This window comes from Astatotilapia calliptera, unplaced genomic scaffold (genome assembly GCF_900246225.1).
Source record: "Astatotilapia calliptera unplaced genomic scaffold, fAstCal1.2 U_scaffold_3, whole genome shotgun sequence".
In the NCBI taxonomy this organism is placed as follows: Eukaryota; Metazoa; Chordata; class Actinopteri; order Cichliformes; family Cichlidae; genus Astatotilapia; species Astatotilapia calliptera.
This window is the reverse complement of record NW_020535767.1, coordinates 507,603-527,336: the sequence shown is the minus strand read 5'-3', so window position 1 is coordinate 527,336 and position 19,734 is coordinate 507,603. Positions and strand designations below refer to the sequence as shown.

Here is a 19,734-nt window from a genome sequence, read left to right as displayed (position 1 = left end):
GCTTCAGAAGAATAACCCGCAAATGATCTGGAGGCACCAAGATGGCGGCTTGAACAGTCGTGTTTTTTCAGGAGCTCCGAAAGACCGCAAAATTTACTAAGTAACTTTATTCTCTTTCCACTCGAACTATAACTATGGATGCCCAAAAGGTTATTAAGAATGCAAAGCTGCAATTTGTGCCGTCAAACCCCATTGTTAAGACGTCGTCGCATGCTAAAGTCAGTGACCATGGCTATGCTAGCACTGAAGCTGCCAACGTGGGCTTGAACAAGCGAGAACGGGGAACAGACTCGGCGCCGCCAACTCCTTCGAAACAACCGCCAGAGGAGAAAAGAACAAAATCTTCAGAGAAGGAAGATGATATCTCCAATAAAACTATTTTTGAAGCCATTATGGGACTTGACAAAAAATTTGAAGCACAACTGGAGGATATCAAGGAACAAAACAGACAAAGTGCAGCTATGGTTGCCAGCTTGGCTAAGGCTGTAGAGTTTAATGCTGCAGAGATAGTTGATTGCAAACTTAAAGTTGTTAAACTGGCAAATGCGAATGAACAGCTGCTTAAAGAAAATGAAGACTTGAAAAGAAGAGTGAGAGAACAAGAGCGCTACCGAATGAGGTGGTGCCTAAAACTGAAAGGGGTGAAGGAAGACAAAGATGAAAACATTAGAGTGAAGGTTTTGCAAACGCTTCAGAAGATTGCCCCTGACTTGAACTTAGAAGAGGCCGTGAATATTGTCCACCGCTTAGGGAAACGAGTTGATGGCAGAAACAGAAACATCATTATTCTATTCACACAGAGGCGAATTAAAGAAGAATTGTGGAGGCGCACCAAAGACTCTTCAACCTGCAAGCAAGAAGGCATCAGCTTCGCGGAGATGTTGCCGCAGGAGGACATACAAGATCGACAGCGCCTATGGCCTCTGGTGGAGGAAGCAAGACGTGCGGGTAAACGGGCCTACTTTCGTGGTCCACATGCCTTCATTGATGGACGCAAAGTTGAGGAAAGACAGGAGAACTAAAAATGACAAAAACTGAAATAGTGGAAACTTGTTCGCGGTCTGAGGAGCTCAGCATTTAGTACTTTTTTTTTCTTCTTTTTCTCACGTGGTGAGTGATATTCTGTCTATAGTTCATGTTGAATGTTAACATTTGTTTTGGTTCTTTAAATGTTAGGGGTTTAAGAGAATCTGTTAAAAGAAAAGCCTTATTTTTGTACTGCAAAGGTAAAAAATCAAACTGTATTTTCCTACAAGAGACTCATTCATCTGATAGTGATGTATCTTTTTGGTCAAACCAATGGGGTAGCAAAATCCTGTTTAGCCATGGCTCAATGAGGTCGGGGGGTGTAGCAATTTTATTCAATAACTTTCCCGGGGATCTTGTAATACAACGAACTGACTTGAATGGTCATTGGTTGATTGCTGTAATGAGAGTTGAAAGTTTGTTTTTCATTTTAGTCAACGTTTATGGATATAACAATGAAAGTCAGAATAAAATTATGTTAGAAGATATAACTTCAAATATTTTTTAACTTAAAGGTCGATACCCTACAGAATACATTTTAATGGGTGGTGATTGGAATATGACTCCTGATGAATGGACTGATAGATGGCCCTCAAGGACAGGTAGACCACAAAAAAATAACCTAATTATAGAATTTTTGATTAATAACAACTTGACAGATATTTGGAGAGTAAGAAATCCAGAAATTAAGAGCTTTTCCTGGTTTAAACCAAATGGAGCTTGTAAATCTAGAATAGACTATTGGCTAGGAAGTGACATCATTCTTAGCCACACTGTAAAAGTTGCAATGTCAAATGCACCTCTATCTGATCATTGCTTTATTGAACTGTGCTTAGAATCGGAAATTAGACAATCAAATAAAAGAACTTATTGGAAGTTCAATGCCAAACTTTTACAAAATGAAGACTACTGCAACATAGTCAAAAAATTATAAAAGATATTATGGCTGATCATCTAATTGTAGGATATATCAATAAATGGGAATTCATTAAATTCAAAATTAGAGAATTTAGTATTCAATTCAGTAAAAACATAAGTCAAAAGCAAAGAGAATATGAATGTAAATTATTCCAAGAAATTACTTATTGCTGTAGTAAAGATGATCTAAATACCCAAGAAAGGAGTAAACTTATGGAGTTGCAAACTAAATTAGATCAGCTCTACCTAAATAAAGCAGAAGGAGCTTTTGTGCGTTCACGGGCCAAGTGGATTGAGGAGGGGGAAAGAAATTCTTCATATTTTTTTAATTTAGAAAAGAGCAGACAGAAAAGAAATTTTATATCTTCTCTGTTAATTGATGGCATTGAATGTGACGAACCTAAAATTTTGGAGAATGAAACTTATACATTCTATTCCAATTTATACTCCTCACAGTTCTCCCAAGCAGATTGTGATGTCTTTTTTGATCAAATAGATAATCTGATCCCTAAAATTGATGAATCATTTTAGGAATTATGTGAATCTGACTTCAGAATTGAAGAGTTAGATGCATCTGTTAAGAAAATGGCACTTAATAAATCCCCTGGTCCAGATGGGCTTACAGTTAATTTCTTCCAATTTTTTTGGGAAGACTTACGGGAAATTTTATTCAAAGCTATACTGGCCAGTATTGAAAAGGGAGAATTGATGTCTAGCATGAAACAAGGATTAATTACATTAATTCCTAAACCAAACAAAGATAAACGACAATTGGATAACTTAAGGCCCATAACTTTATTAAATACAGATTATAAAATTTTCTCTAGCTCAGTTGCAACAAGGCTCAAACAAGGGGTTTCAAGTATAATTAGTGAGACACAATCAGGGTTTTTGAAAGACAGGAACATTCATAATAATATCAGATTGGTTTTAGACTTACTGGACTACAATGATCTGATTAGTGATGACAGTTTTATTCTTTTCTTGGACTTTTATAAAGCTTTCGATTCAGTAGAACATCCTTTTATTTTAGAAACACTAACTCGATTTGGATTTGGGGATAAATTTAGGAAGATAATAGATATACTGTATAATGATATAAATAGCTCTGTGTCATTAGGCTATGGCACTGGTAAAAGATTTAGCGTCAAAAGAGGAATTAGGCAAGGGTGTGGAAGCTCTCCGTTGTTGTTCATAATGGTTGTGGAGATGCTCGCAATTCTAATTAAAAACAGCAGCGTTGCCGGAATTGAGATTATGGACAATTCTTTAATAATTAGTCAACTTGCGGATGACACTACTCTTTTCTTAAAAAATGAACATCAGATTCCCCTGGTAAAACAAATAATCACTACATTCTCAAAAGCTTCAGGCTTAAAGTTAAATTTAAATAAATGTGAATTATTGGCATTAAAGGAGTGTAATTCACAATTACTGTACGATATAAAGGTGAAGAAGGAGGTAAAATATTTGGGCATCACAATTTCAAAAGATCACAAAGTCTTAGAAAAAGTAAATATTTTAGATAATGTTGACAAATGTAAGACAATCCTAAATAAGTGGTTACAAAGAGACATCACAATTTTTGGAAGAATATTATTAACCAAAATGGATACGTAGTTTATCTAGATTTATATATCCAGCTTACTCTCTATCAATATCGAATAAAGTTATTAAAACAATTAATAGCTTGAATTTTAATTTTATTTGGAGGAATAAGTGCCATTATATATCTAAAGATGATTTGGTTAAACCATACATTGAAGGCGGTGGAAACGCAATTGATTTTGACATAATGAATGGTGTTTTGAAACTTAAATGGTTAAAATCCTTCCTAAATAATCCACACTCCATTTGGTTTTTTATACCAAGTAAGGTCTTTAACACACTAGGGGGTATCGACTTTCTCCTAAAGTGTGACTTTGAAATTACTAAGCTACCTGCTAAACTCTCTGAATTCCATAAACAGGTCCTTCTTTATTGGAAAATGTTATTTAAACATAATTTCACTCCCCATAATAGCCCAATTTGGAACAATAGATATATACTGATGAACAGAAAATCTATTTTTATTCAAGATTGGTTATCAAAAGGTGTTTGGGCAATTGCCCATTTTGTAGATGAGGAAGGACATGTTCTAGGACATCAAGATTTTTGCCAAAAGTTTAATATCCAATGTTCTAAAAGTAAATTTAATCGGGTTATAAAATCCATTTCATTGTCACTTAAAAACATAGTTGTAAATGATATAATATATTCTGACATCTCCCCCAAGTTAAGGCAATTATATATAGATGGTATTCGATTTTGTGATATTAAATGCAACAATAAGTTTCTTAGATCTTCATTAAGGAGTCTTTATTCTCCAAATTTACTTAGACGTAATTACATATTAAAAGATTTCCAAAGGGAAGAAATTGGAAAAATAAGAACTGATTATATCACCTTCCCTATCCCTCCTAAAGGGAAAGAAGTCCAATTTAAAATCTTGAATAAAATTTACCCGACAAATAGACTCCTTAGTGATAGATTCAAAATAGAAGCGGGTAATTGTGTATTTTGTGAAACAGAAGAGGAGGATTTGGACCATCTATTCTTTTTGTGCAATTTTATACAAATATTTTGGTTGGATTTTCATACCTGGCTTTATTCCAGTGGGATTCAAATTACCCCATTTACCTTATTAAATATGATAATGTTTGGAGTGTTTTTGAAAGAAAAGAAAGCTAATTATGGTGTTAATGTGTTATTAATCTTGTGTAAGTATTTTATACATAAATGTCGCTTTTTTAAGATTAAACCAACACTGGCTCACTGGAAAAACGACTGAAACCTGTTGGTTAAATCTTTGACTTTAGTTAAAAAGAAAAAGGCTGCTTTTTTTGTTTCCTTTGTGGAAGATTTTGATTTAGTGAGTTAATAATCTGTTAATTTATGTGACCCATCTTTATATTTTATTTTCACTATATATGAAAGTTGCTAATATGTAAAAAATGTTTATTCTCTGAATCTGTAATATATGGTGCATTTTGTTTGTATGTTTATATTACTAATAAAAAAAAAAAAAAAAAAAAAAAAAAAAAAACATTGACAACTGAAAAAAAAAAAACCAAAAAAAAAAAAACCCCGCAAATGATCTCCACCACACCGAGGGGAAGTCAGGTGACCAAAAAGGAGATCACAGGCAAGCGACGCAGAGACACTCAAATGGCCACTATTTATACCAGCGCCCCCTAATGGGCCAGGCTGAAAGTGGGTTGGACCGAAGGATAACATTCATCCTGCCACATTAAGAATAACAAGTATCTCTTAAAATGTTTCCGATAATGAAACATTTAATATAATGTAGACAAAAACAAAAAAATAAAAAGATAGTGACAGATCGGGACTCCCGATCCTTACTGCGCATGTGCAAAGTCGGAGCGTACAAATCGGGTCTACCCGATCCGTACCGCGCATGTGCAGGGGTTTTCTTCTTCTTCTGTTCCTTTAATGGCAGTGTACTCCCCAGTGTATGAGGATACCGCCACCTGCTGACTGAGCGAATGAACCCTATTGTAAACTGAATTAGCGTCATTACAAACGTGTGTTAAATTTGATTTAGTGATAGTCGAGTGTGTTTATGCTCGTCTGTGTGGAGAGGATTGTTGGAAAAGTGATGATGATGTCCACTATCACTGTCAATTGCCAGTAAACACTTCATCTGGCTGATGAATCTTCACGTGACATATTACAAAGTCTGTATTATTAACTCTGTAATTAGGCACCATTCTTCTTATTTTACGGCGCTGTTGTTCAATCGGGGAACGCTCTCTGTTGAGGAGAAAAGCACAAATTTGTTGCAGATACGGATTATCCATTGTTTAAATGTCCCGGTAGTTTTTTTTTATTTTTTTTTTATTAGTAATATAAACATACAAACAAAATGCACCATATATTACAGATTCAGAGAATAAACATTTTTTACATATTAGCAACTTTCATATATAGTGAAAATAAAATATAAAGATGGGTCACATAAATTAACAGATTATTAACTCACTAAATCAAAATCTTCCACAAAGGAAACAAAAAAAGCAGCCTTTTTCTTTTTAACTAAAGTCAAAGATTTAACCAACAGGTTTCAGTCGTTTTTCCAGTGAGCCAGTGTTGGTTTAGTCTTAAGAAAACGACATTTATGTATAAAATGCTTGCACAAGATTAATAACACCATAATTAGCTGTCTTTTCTTTCAAAAACACGCCAAACATTATCATATTTAATAAGGTAAATGGGGTAATTTGAATCCCACTGGAATAAAGCCAGGTATGAAAATCCAACCAAAATATTTGTATAAAATTGCACAAAAAGAATAGATGGTCCAAATCCTCCTCTTCTGTTTCACAAAATACACAATTACCCGCTTCTATTTTGAATCTATCACTAAGGAGTCTATTTGTCGGGTAAATTTTATTCAAGATTTTAAATTGGACTTCTTTCCCTTTAGGAGGGATAGGGAAGGTGATATAATCAGTTCTTATTTTTCCAATTTCTTCCCTTTGGAAATCTTTTAATATGTAATTACGTCTAAGTAAATTTGGAGAATAAAGACTCCTTAATGAAGATCTAAGAAACTTATTGTTGCATTTAATATCACAAAATCGAATACCATCTATATATAATTGCCTTAACTTGGGGGAGATGTCAGAATATATTATATCATTTACAACTATGTTTTTAAGTGACAATGAAATGGATTTTATAACCCGATTAAATTTACTTTTAGAACATTGGATATTAAACTTTTGGCAAAAATCTTGATGTCCTAGAACATGTCCTTCCTCATCTACAAAATGGGCAATTGCCCAAACACCTTTTGATAACCAATCTTGAATAAAAATAGATTTTCTGTTCATCAGTATATATCTATTGTTCCAAATTGGGCTATTATGGGGAGTGAAATTATGTTTAAATAACATTTTCCAATAAAGAAGGACCTGTTTATGGAATTCAGAGAGTTTAGCAGGTAGCTTAGTAATTTCAAAGTCACACTTTAGGAGAAAGTCGATACCCCCTAGTGTGTTAAAGACCTTACTTGGTATAAAAAACCAAATGGAGTGTGGATTATTTAGGAAGGATTTTAACCATTTAAGTTTCAAAACACCATTCATTATGTCAAAATCAATTGCGTTTCCACCGCCTTCAATGTATGGTTTAACCAAATCATCTTTAGATATATAATGGCACTTATTCCTCCAAATAAAATTAAAATTCAAGCTATTAATTGTTTTAATAACTTTATTCGATATTGATAGAGAGTAAGCTGGATATATAAATCTAGATAAACTACGTATCCATTTTGGTTAATAATATTCTTCCAAAAATTGTGATGTCTCTTTGTAACCACTTATTTAGGATTGTCTTACATTTGTCAACATTATCTAAAATATTTACTTTTTCTAAGACTTTGTGATCTTTTGAAATTGTGATGCCCAAATATTTTACCTCCTTCTTCACCTTTATATCGTACAGTAATTGTGAATTACACTCCTTTAATGCCAATAATTCACATTTATTTAAATTTAACTTTAAGCCTGAAGCTTTTGAGAATGTAGTGATTATTTGTTTTACCAGGGGAATCTGATGTTCATTTTTTAAGAAAAGAGTGGTGTCATCCGCAAGTTGACTAATTATTAAAGAATTGTCCATAATCTCAATTCCAACAACGCTGCTGTTTTTAATTAGAATTGCGAGCATCTCCACAACCATTATGAACAACAACGGAGAGCTTCCACACCCTTGCCTAATTCCTCTTTTGACGCTAAATCTTTTACCAGTGCCATAGCCTAATGACACAGAGCTATTTATATCATTATACAGTATATCTATTATCTTCCTAAATTTATCCCCAAATCCAAATCGAGTTAGTGTTTCTAAAATAAAAGGATGTTCTACTGAATCGAAAGCTTTATAAAAGTCCAAGAAAAGAATAAAACTGTCATCACTAATCAGATCATTGTAGTCCAGTAAGTCTAAAACCAATCTGATATTATTATGAATGTTCCTGTCTTTCAAAAACCCTGATTGTGTCTCACTAATTATACTTGAAACCCCTTGTTTGAGCCTTGTTGCAACTGAGCTAGAGAAAATTTTATAATCTGTATTTAATAAAGTTATGGGCCTTAAGTTATCCAATTGTCGTTTATCTTTGTTTGGTTTAGGAATTAATGTAATTAATCCTTGTTTCATGCTAGACATCAATTCTCCCTTTTCAATACTGGCCAGTATAGCTTTGAATAAAATTTCCCGTAAGTCTTCCCAAAAAAATTGGAAGAAATTAACTGTAAGCCCATCTGGACCAGGGGATTTATTAAGTGCCATTTTCTTAACAGATGCATCTAACTCTTCAATTCTGAAGTCAGATTCACATAATTCCTAAATGATTCATCAATTTTAGGGATCAGATTATCTATTTGATCAAAAAAGACATCACAATCTGCTTGGGAGAACTGTGAGGAGTATAAATTGGAATAGAATGTATAAGTTTCATTCTCCAAAATTTTAGGGTCGTCACATTCAATGCCATCAATTAACAGAGAAGATATAAAATTTCTTTTCTGTCTGCTCTTTTCTAAATTAAAAAAATATGAAGAATTTCTTTCCCCCTCCTCAATCCACTTGGCCCGTGAACGCACAAAAGCTCCTTCTGCTTTATTTAGGTAGAGCTGATCTAATTTAGTTTGCAACTCCATAAGTTTACTCCTTTCTTGGGTATTTAGATCATCTTTACCACAGCAATAAGTAATTTCTTGGAATAATTTACATTCATATTCTCTTTGCTTTTGACTTATGTTTTTACTGAATTGAATACTAAATTCTCTAATTTTGAATTTAATGAATTCCCATTTATTGATATATCCTACAATTAGATGATCAGCCATAATATCTTTTATAATTTTTTGACTATGTTGCAGTAGTCTTCATTTTGTAAAAGTTTGGCATTGAACTTCCAATAAGTTCTTTTATTTGATTGTCTAATTTCCGATTCTAAGCACAGTTCAATAAAGCAATGATCAGATAGAGGTGCATTTGACATTGCAACTTTTACAGTGTGGCTAAGAATGTCACTTCCTAGCCAATAGTCTATTCTAGATTTACAAGCTCCATTTGGTTTAAACCAGGAAAAGCTCTTAATTTCTGGATTTCTTACTCTCCAAATATCTGTCAAGTTGTTATTAATCAAAAATTCTATAATTAGGTTATTTTTTTGTGGTCTACCTGTCCTTGAGGGCCATCTATCAGTCCATTCATCAGGACTCATATTCCAATCACCACCCATTAAAATGTATTCTGTAGGGTATCGACCTTTAAGTTAAAAAATATTTGAAGTTATATCTTCTAACATAATTTTATTCTGACTTTCATTGTTATATCCATAAACGTTGACTAAAATGAAAAACAAACTTTCAACTCTCATTACAGCAATCAACCAATTACCATTCAAGTCAGTTCGTTGTATTACAAGATCCCCGGGAAAGTTATTGAATAAAATTGCTACACCCCCCGACCTCATTGAGCCATGGCTAAACAGGATTTTGCTACCCCATTGGTTTGACCAAAAAGATACATCACTATCAGATGAATGAGTCTCTTGTAGGAAAATACAGTTTGATTTTTTACCTTTGCAGTACAAAAATAAGGCTTTTCTTTTAACAGATTCTCTTAAACCCCTAACATTTAAAGAACCAAAACAAATGTTAACATTCAACATGAACTATAGACAGAATATCACTCACCACGTGAGAAAAAGAAGAAAAAAAAAGTACTAAATGCTGAGCTCCTCAGACTGCGAACAAGTTTCCACTATTTCAGTTTTTGTCATTTTTAGTTCTCCTGTCTTTCCTCAACTTTGCGTCCATCAATGAAGGCATGTGGACCACGAAAGTAGGCCCGTTTACCCGCACGTCTTGCTTCCTCCACCAGAGGCCATAGGCGCTGTCGATCTTGTATGTCCTCCTGCGGCAACATCTCCGCGAAGCTGATGCCTTCTTGCTTGCAGGTTGAAGAGTCTTTGGTGCGCCTCCACAATTCTTCTTTAATTCGCCTCTGTGTGAATAGAATAATGATGTTTCTGTTTCTGCCATCAACTCGTTTCCCTAAGCGGTGGACAATATTCACGGCCTCTTCTAAGTTCAAGTCAGGGGCAATCTTCTGAAGCGTTTGCAAAACCTTCACTCTAATGTTTTCATCTTTGTCTTCCTTCACCCCTTTCAGTTTTAGGCACCACCTCATTCGGTAGCGCTCCTGTTCTCTCACTCTTCTTTTCAAGTCTTCATTTTCTTTAAGCAGCTGTTCATTCGCATTTGCCAGTTTAACAACTTCAAGTTTGCAATCAACTATCTCTGCAGCATTAAACTCTACAGCCTTAGCCAAGCTGGCAACCATAGCTGCGCTTTGTCTGTTTTGTTCCTTGATATCCTCCAGTTGTGCTTCAAATTTTTTGTCAAGTCCCATAATGGCTTCAAAAATAGTTTTATTGGAGATATCATCTTCCTTCTCTGAAGATTTTGTTCTTTTCTCCTCTGGCGGTTGTTTCGAAGGAGTTGGCGGCGCCGAGTCTGTTCCCCGTTCTCGCTTGTTCAAGCCCACGTTGGCAGCTTCAGTGCTAGCATAGCCATGGTCACTGACTTTAGCATGCGACGACGTCTTAACAATGGGGTTTGACGGCACAAATTGCAGCTTTGCATTCTTAATAACCTTTTGGGCATCCATAGTTATAGTTCGAGTGGAAAGAGAATAAAGTTACTTAGTAAATTTTGCGCTCTTTCGGAGCTCCTGAAAAAACACGACTGTTCAAGCCGCCATCTTGGTGCCTCCTCAATGTCCCGGTAGTCGAAAAGGAGGCAGAGCTGCTGAGAAATGCTAGGAGCTAACTGGGCGCTAACCGTGTCATTCAAATATATTGAATGTCGCAATGTTGACAAAGAGAGGAAGTGACGTAAAATTTGCGCATGCGGGGTACTGATTGGGTTTCCGGTACGGATCGGGTAGTGACAAGCATGTTTTGGTTCATGCAATTGGTCCGTCCGGTCATTGTCTCCCCAGAAACATTTCCGTTGTCTTTTTTCCTATTTCCGTTGTGCTTTGTGTGCTTTTGCAGCATTTTTCTTTTTGCAGCGTTTTTCTTTTTGCAAGTGTTTTCTGAAGTTGCAGTCCGTTTGGCCTCTCAGGGCCACCGTACCATATTGTTTGTATAACATCTTTTTAAGTTTTGTGGATATTATACATGGTTATGCTGAGGATATGTCGGCCAATTTCCACTGGAAATGCCTTTTGGTTAAACTGTCAGCAAGGAATTTGCATTTGCACTGTTAATTGTTTATATAACTTTAATTCACATAAAAAACTGCTGCTCGTTTAAGTGAAAATACATTGATGGGTTTTTTTTGCACTAATAAAGTTGTGCAGTTTTATTTTGTCTAGTGTCAATTATATCATCAGTTATATCGTTATGGCAAATTTTCAAATGTATATCGTGATAAATATTTTTGGTCATATCGCCCTGCTCTACTGTGAAGGATTCCACTTCTTGTGTTTTGATTTTGACTCAGTTGTCTCTACGTATCTGTACCAGTGGCTGGGTACTCTCCCCTTGAAAGAGCCAAGAGCCTTTCTTTCCACTTCCTCCATGTAAAGGTTGGCTACATGGCACAGCCATGTTTTCGCCTGTAGAAACCCTTGTTGCGTTTGAAATATGTGGTGGTGAGGCAGAGGTCTAACAGCGTGCAAATCTGATCAGGGGTGAAGTTGGTTCTGTCTTCTTGTAGGCGTTTTCTGACAGTCTCCACGGCCTCCGTGGTGGGTGTGCATGTGAAGAGAGAGATTACATCAAAGGACACCATGGTTTCATCTGGATCCAGGGTAAGTTTCTGGACCTTGTCGGTGAAGTCGGTGGAGTTCTTGATGTGATGTGGGGTGTTTCCCACAAGAGGTGCAAGGATGCAAGGTGTTTCAAAATGTTGTAAGTGGCTGAGTTTATGCTGCTAACAATGGGTCTGAATGAGGTACAATGCATTACCAGTGAAGCAGCAGCGTGTAGCAGTTAACACAAATGTCTCCATCCAACCTTGTTTTCTCCTATGTTGTCCCACAGATTACGCTGAGGTGAAGCCAGAGCACTCTGAGGTTGAATATGTCGAGCTGCCCTGCAAAACCACACAAAACCTGCTTGAAGTTGCTAAAGTAGAGTGGAAGGAACGAGGCAACAGGAAGGTCCACGTGTATGAGAACGGCTCTGACCAGCCTGAAGAACAGCACCAGGATTACAAAGAGCGAACGAAGATGAATGAAGACCTGCTGAGAACTGGAGACCTCAGTCTGACCCTGAAATACCCCACAGAGGAAGACTACTCCATCTACACCTGCACCGTCTACAGCAGGGAGGGAAACATCCTCCTGAAGAAGCAAGTGAAGCTGAAAGTCAGAGGTCAGTGCTGTAGATACAGGTTGAAGGTCAGAGGTCATGTAGGAGTTTATTTTCTAAAAGCTTTTAGTTTTAATCTATTTTTAGTTTATTCAAATGATATAAAATCTTTAATGTTTTGATGTAAAAGCCAAAAATGTCAGGTGGAGCAACTGTCCATTTAAATGAACAGACTAAGAAGACGATTAAAAATGAAGTTTTAACTATCCTAACTTCAAAATAAAAGCCTCTGGTGTGATTGAGTTTGGATCAAATCAGTAGTTTTGTTAGTTTTGTCTATCAGAGTATGAATGCATGTGATTGTCAGCACTATATGAGAACCAGTTTACCATTTACCATGATCCAGTCATTTGGGTGTTGTCAAATGTCAGGGTGTAGCAGCCATAAATATGAGGCTTTTATTGTGAAGTGAAAGATAATAAGAGTGAAAATGATGTGTCCATAGATTCTAAGTTAATACAGATAAAATACTATTTAAATTGGCAATTTGACTCACTGACAATAAACAGAGCCACACTTGCTGCAGTAAGTTTGACACCACAGCATCATGTAGAGGTATTCAATACATCCATCCATCCATCCATCCATCCATTCGCTTCCGCTTATCCTTTTCAGGGTCGAGGGGGGCGCTGGAGCCTATCCCAGCTGTCATAGGGCGAGAGGCGGGGTACACCCTGGACAGGTCACCAGTCTGTCGCAGGGTCAACACACAGGGACAGACAACCATTCGCACATTCACACCTAGTGACAATTTGGATTATCCAATTAACCTATCCCCACAAATTCAATACAATTTTATTTATATAGTGCCAAATCACAACAACAGTCGCCTCAAGGTAGGGCTGCTCGATTATGGCAAAAATGATAATCACGATTTTTTTCACTGAAATTGAGATCTTGATTATTTGACGATATTTATTTAACAATAACAATGTGTTGAATAATGGCTTTAAAGATTGTCAAAAAATCATATAAAATAGTTTGCAAATACTGATAACAGTGCAAGTGTTTGCAAATAAAAAATAAATGAAAAATGTAAACATCTATGTTTAGTGAACTTCAAAATACTGCATAATATTTATGCATACAAATAACCAAACATCAAGGCAAGCTGTGTAGCCACACAATGCACAATTGCATCAAACTGACATTGAGGTATGTCAATTTGTAGTGTTGCTCTGTGGTGCAGCTACGACACCGTAGCAAAGTTTACACACTATGTCTGCTTGATCCACGTCTGACTCCGCCAACCCATAATGTTTCCAACCACTGAAGTTGTTTTACTTCTCTTTTCAACCAACAGCATTCTTTCTTCAGCAGCCATTATCCTCTCATCTCTACAAATAACTTCTGCTTGGCTTTCCGAGCTTGCCTCGGGTGCTCTTAATTGTTTTGACGCGTGTTTGAAATGCAGAGAGGTGCGCTCGATTTGCCACACGGAGCAGCGCGAGAGTAAAGGACGAGGTGCTAATAGGGCGAAGTCAAGGAGGCCATTTACATGAAAAGGGAAAGACCATCTCTGAATCGAGGAGGGTACATCTGTGACCATCTTACAATGCTGTGATTGCAGACATTCCTCAACTCTCTGTGAATGGTACTCATGGCCATTGATCAGTGGTCTTTGATCAGTGAGCTTTGATCAATGGTCATGACAACTTGCAAATAAACAACCTGACCTCTCAGCCCCTTGTTCATTCAGTGATGCTAGTTTCAGTCATTATGCAAATGTACTGTACTGTTCTCAGTCATCCAGGTCATTGTAGTCTAAGGAGCTTGGAAAGAAAAGTGTCTGGACTTCTTTAAGTTTCTTGAAGATGGGCCAAGCTCCTTAGAATGCAAATGTATTGTTTATAAGATTGGGGAAACCTGCAGTCAGCTGAGACTGAAGAAGTCACTTGGATGATGATGAAACGTTTTCCCACTGAAAACACTATGTCCAGATGAACAGAATTTGGAATTTACTTACCTGGATGATTGAGCATGCATCAAGACATTTGAGTTGTTCCAGGCATGTTCCACTGGAAGGAGGCCCTGGAGTAGACCCAGGACTTGATAATGAGATCATATCTCTCACCTGGCCTGGGAACGCCTTGCTGTTTCCCTGGAAAAGCTGTAGGGGCTGGCTGGAGAGGGAGGTGTGGGCTTTGTTGCATAGACTGCTGCCCCTGCGACCTGGCCCCAGATAAGCAGAAGAGGATGGATGGATGGAATTATTTCTCTCCATGAGCTGTTTCTCTGCCTGAAGGAGGCGCCACTCCATCGCTTCATTTAGTGCAGAACAAGAGTCACATGATGCTGCTCTGAACACCAATCACACTTTGTACAGCTCATGTTGTGTTTGTTGTCCTCTCAGTGTGTCAGGTGGAGGTGGAGGAGGGGGCGGAGTCTGTCCAGCTGCCCTTCAAAACATCACAGAACCTGCCTGGAGATGCTGAAGTGGAGTGGGTACACTATAACCCAAAAAAGACGATCCATGTATATAAGAACGGCTCTGACCAGCCTGGAGAACAGGACCAGGATTACAGAGAACGAACGAAAATGAATGAAGACCTGCTGAGAACTGGAGACCTCAGTCTGACCCTGAAAACCCCCAAAGAGAGTGACAGTGGAGAATACAAATGTGTAGTGTATGGGAAGATCTGGAGAGCGAAAACTGTGCTGCTCAAAGTCAAAGGTTTGTTGGTTTGTGTTTGTTTGCACGTGTGTGTGGGTGGGGGGGCAGGCAATCGTTCGTGTGTCTGACTGTCTTTTGTCTCCTCTGCAGGTCAAACAAGGGACAATATGAACAGAAACAGCTGCATTGATCCGACTCCTCGGTCAGCTTAGGCCTGACATCATGTGCAAAACCTTTATACAGTGGTCCCTCGCTATAACGGGGTTAACTTTTCGCAGCCTCACTGTTTCGCTGATTTTTTGGGGTGCAATTTTGCATGCTTTTCTTTCTTTGTTTTGTACAGTGCATTGTGTTCTGCGTCCTGATTGGCTGCAGACCATTGTCAATCAATGTCTTGATGCATGCTCAATCAATCTTGTGCCGTGTCTCCTGTCCAGTACAAAATGCTTCTCAAATATACATAAATCTTGGCTAGCAGAAGACAACAAACACAGCAATGTCGACATCAAAGGCACCTGCGGTAGCACCCAAAAGGCAGAGGAAGATGCTAACCATTGCACAAAAAGTTGGACTTCTGGACTCTGGGCTGGACCAATTACAGCCGAGGAGGTTGAACTTTAAAGTTCCATATTGAGGTAAAAAGGAACATGATTTGTCCCGTACTTCAGCTAGAATGGAAAAAAAGGCACAAAGCTGGAGGTATTCCGTGTCTTTACGCTGCACAGCTGCCTCTTCTTCTCTCATTCTCTCCCCCCCTCCCTCTCCTGTTGCTACTTCAATCATGAAACTGATCAATGATCAGCTGATCGGCTTTTCTCTCTTGTTTGTTTATCGCCCACTTTGCCCCAGAAGGAGGAAACCAGCGGATAAACTACAGCACGTTTAAGCTTGATAAACTGTTGCTAGAATTTACTCAATATTAATTTCTAGTATCAGCTGATGTTTGCTGGAGCCACAGCTGTAAAGCTGCTGGTCATGATGTCGGTTTGTATATCTGGTGAGAGGGAAACATGAAGATGAGACCAGGAGATGTCCTTACTGAACCATCAGAGCTGAACAGGTGATGGAGAAACAGGTTTACCTTTTAGGTCACATGGATGAGTTGAAGGGAAGTTATGAACAGTTTCTGAGAGACAAATAACACCAGGATCCTTTTTTATGTAGCTGACAGCTGGTAACTGTGCAGGGGCGGGTCTAGCAAAGTGTTGCCAGGGGGGCCAGGTAGGGCATTAACAGGGAGAGGGGGGCACAAAGAAATTTCTTTCTTATTCTCATTTAAGATGTCTGGCTGTTATTAAATAATTATCTGAATCTTACAACCAAAGTGATCATCTGATTAAATGTATAGAAGTCCATTATTGTATATAGTAACTATTTAGTCTTATATATACCCTAATAAGCTATAGTACTTTTTTTCTTTGGGAATCCATCCATTCATTTCATTTTTCATCATGTCAAAGAGACTGAATAAAGTCCTGTCCCACTAACAGCAGCTCCATTGTATTTTGGACATTAGCGTGTCCCCTAATGTATTTTGTAATATATTCCGTTACTTTACTCAATGAGAGTAACATATTCTGAATACTTAATTACTTAATATATTGTCATGCTTTTTACAACTACATGAATGTACTATTGCTGTGTCATTTATTACTATAACTGAAGGTCACTCGCCATACCAACACCAACTAGATGTTTAAATCTTAATATAAATGAGTAACAGTAGGTGGACATTAGGTAAGGCTGCACTTTTTGCAGCGATCTCGTGTAGAAAACTATTCCCGTGTATATAAAACAGGTCCGCGGCTCCGAACCGTAGTAAAGGGACCTCTGGCTAATGCGTCGGGCTCTGTGTCGGGCTCGTAGCTGAAAACTAGCTTTACTTTGTTGTGTGGGTCAACTTTGCTTGCGAGAGACAGAGAGAGGCGTTGAAAGGCTGCTCCAACAGAACATATTGTTTCGGAGGAAAACACGAACACAGTGTACAGTCGAGTCTTAATAGCTTACTTACAGCTGGGCTCGTCAGGCTCTCTTCTTGGCTGCAGTGGTTATTATTATATTTACATGCTTCATACATGCTATGCCTGTAACTCTCTGCCTATTGCCTTCATATTAAATCATTTTTGAATAATACTTTTTAAAAATATTTCTTCACGTTATTATGTGGGCCGCAAGTAGAGGTGACATGGGCCGTGAGATTGAGACACGGGCATTAGAGCCTCCTAATGCATGTTTTGTTTGGGTTTCCACCGGCGTTGAATTACCCATAGAGGGCACAGCCTAAAATATGAAACAGGAAAAGACCGCCGTGTAATCAACAAAGTAACTGTATTCTAAATAACACCTTTTAAACGGTAACTGTAACTGAATACAGTTACTCATATTTTGTGTTTTAAATACGTAATGCTGGTGCATGTATTCAGTTACTCCCCAACACTGGTGACAGCTGGCAACTTTTCAGGGGCGGGTCTAGCAAAGTTACGCCAGAGGGCCAGGTATGGCATTAACAGGGAAAGGGGGGCACAAAGAAACACTTCTCTTTCTTATTCTCATTTAAAATCTCTAGCTTTAATAAATAATTATCTGAACCTTACAACCAAAGTTTGTATTTGCTGTAACATGTATAGAAGTCCATTATTGTATATAGTAACTATTAAGTCTAATATATACCCTAATAAGCTATAGTACTTTTTTCCATTGGGAAGATACCATCTGTGCAGTCTGCAATTCTGTTAATGAAAGATGTTGAATCTATTTAATTATTGTAGAAAAAATGATTTCTTTGTATTTGTTTTACACATGCATTAAATTAAAGTCAATTACGTCGATTAAGCATCATGAGGCAGAGGGGCTGTTCCCTATTTTTTTTTTTTTTTGCTGGGAGATGGCAACCCTGTTATTTAGGTTGTTTAATATTTCTGCTAAGTACTGTTTAGAATACCAGAATATGGAGGATGGTGCAGGTTTAAGTTTATTAGATTGATCGTTATTGCTGAATTGTAAAATATTGTGGGTGCAGTGTATTTTTTGCATACAGGTATAACAGAATAGCTTTAGTGTTTTGTTTTTTAAAACTTGTGCATGAACGTATACAAAATGCAGTAAGATATTAAAAATAAAAACAGTTTCATTGATTATAAAAAACACTATCGGATTTCTATTGGTAGCAATCTTAAGCTCCTCCATTGTTCATGAATGTGCACTGTCCCTGTGGAAAAAGTCCAAATAAAAACAACTGGCTAACCGTTAATCTGATCCAGTGTTTTTCTTCTTCTGTGGTGGATGTGTTTGAGGATAAAAGCGATCCTACATGTTCTGAAATTAGATTTAAGACTTTTTAATGTCACCAACAATGAAACCGTCTCTGACTGCCATCCATCAGACAGCAAGAAAGAGAGATCTGACTTCTCGTGTTTTTGAAGGTTTGATTTAAGACATTTTAATTTAATTAGACCAATTCAAGACTGTTTTTAAATAATTTAATTAACTGAAAGATTCAGCTTCATTTGCTTTATTTTTTTAAAAGAAAATTATCTTGTAAAGTGTCACTTGCTGTCTGCAACCAGCAGTGAGCTCTGCTGTCAGACTCTGCTTCTCTCTTCTTGTTGTGTGATGCCATCTAAAAGCCTCCAATCACCTTGCAGTAACAGTTTTAAGGCTATTTCCATGGAAATGGTAGGGTCAAGCAGGTATGAGCTCACTTCCTGTTCAGTTTTCAGTTTTATTTGTCATATGCAAGTTAGCACAGGGTCAACATTGCAATGAAATGTGTTTGACGAGCATCAGTCACTCAGCAGCATGATACAGTAGGAGAAAATATAATAAAATAAAGTAATAAAAAAACAGAAAAATAGTAAAGAGCAAAATATTAGAGAGACATGGTAAAAGAGAAAAGATGACTGAATATATATGTATCTATAAATATAAATATATGTACACTAGTGATTAAATAAGAAAATCTTGAAAAGAAATATGACGGGGGGCAGATGGGATATTGCACAGGAATGAGCAGCAGAAAATCACAGTATTGCACTTTTAAATAGAAATATCAATGACAATAAAGTGGAGTGACCAGTGCAGATTAAACAGAGTACTTGTGAAGCTGCAGGGTAGCTTCTGAGTGCTGTGTTGTGTGTGTTTAAGTGTTGTGGTTGAGGTGTCGTATGTCTTGGTGGTAAAAACTGTTTTTGAGTCTTATAGTCCGAGCAGACAGACTCCTGTAACGTCTGCCAGATGGTAACAAGGAGAACAGCTGATGTGCTGGGTGGCTGTGGTCCTTGATGATGCTGTGTGCTTTACGGAGGCATCGCTGGAGATAAATGTCCTGAATGGCAGGAAGCCTCGTGCCAGTGATGTGCTCTGCTGCCTTCACCACCCTCTGCAGTGATTTACGGCTGCTGGCAGAGCAGCTTCCGTACCAAACTGTGATGCAGCTCGTCAGCAAGCTCTCAATTGCACACCTGTAAAAATTTGAGGTGATGTTGGCGTTCATGCCAAACTTCCTCAGCCTCCTCAGGAAGTAAAGCCGCTGGCGAGCTTTCCTGATAGCAGTGTCTGTGTGAAGGGTCCAGGAGAAGTCCTCTATGATGTTGACTCCAAGGAGTCGTTGGTGTCGTTGTTGGTGGAGCCTTTGTGGAACAGGTGGATCGCTGATTACCTGGAAACACAAACACAGCTCAGACCACAGAGGAAAGGATGGCAGAACCCTAAAGGA

At 37.6% G+C, this 19,734-nt stretch overlaps 1 protein-coding gene across 2 annotated transcripts in view; it reads left to right on the top strand.

Moving 5' to 3' along the window:
* Positions 1-15,355, top strand: part of LOC113017973 (uncharacterized) — a 32,950-nt gene extending 17,595 nt beyond the window's left edge. For both annotated transcript variants that reach the window (XM_026161053.1, XM_026161054.1), the window contains exons 3-5: positions 12,077-12,409; positions 14,760-15,080; positions 15,171-15,355. In XM_026161053.1, the coding sequence (XP_026016838.1) occupies positions 12,077-12,409; positions 14,760-15,080; positions 15,171-15,232 (716 nt within the window). In that variant the 3' untranslated portion in view covers positions 15,233-15,355. The remainder of the gene's footprint in view (positions 1-12,076; positions 12,410-14,759; positions 15,081-15,170) is intronic.
* The last annotated feature ends 4,379 nt before the right edge of the window (positions 15,356-19,734 follow it).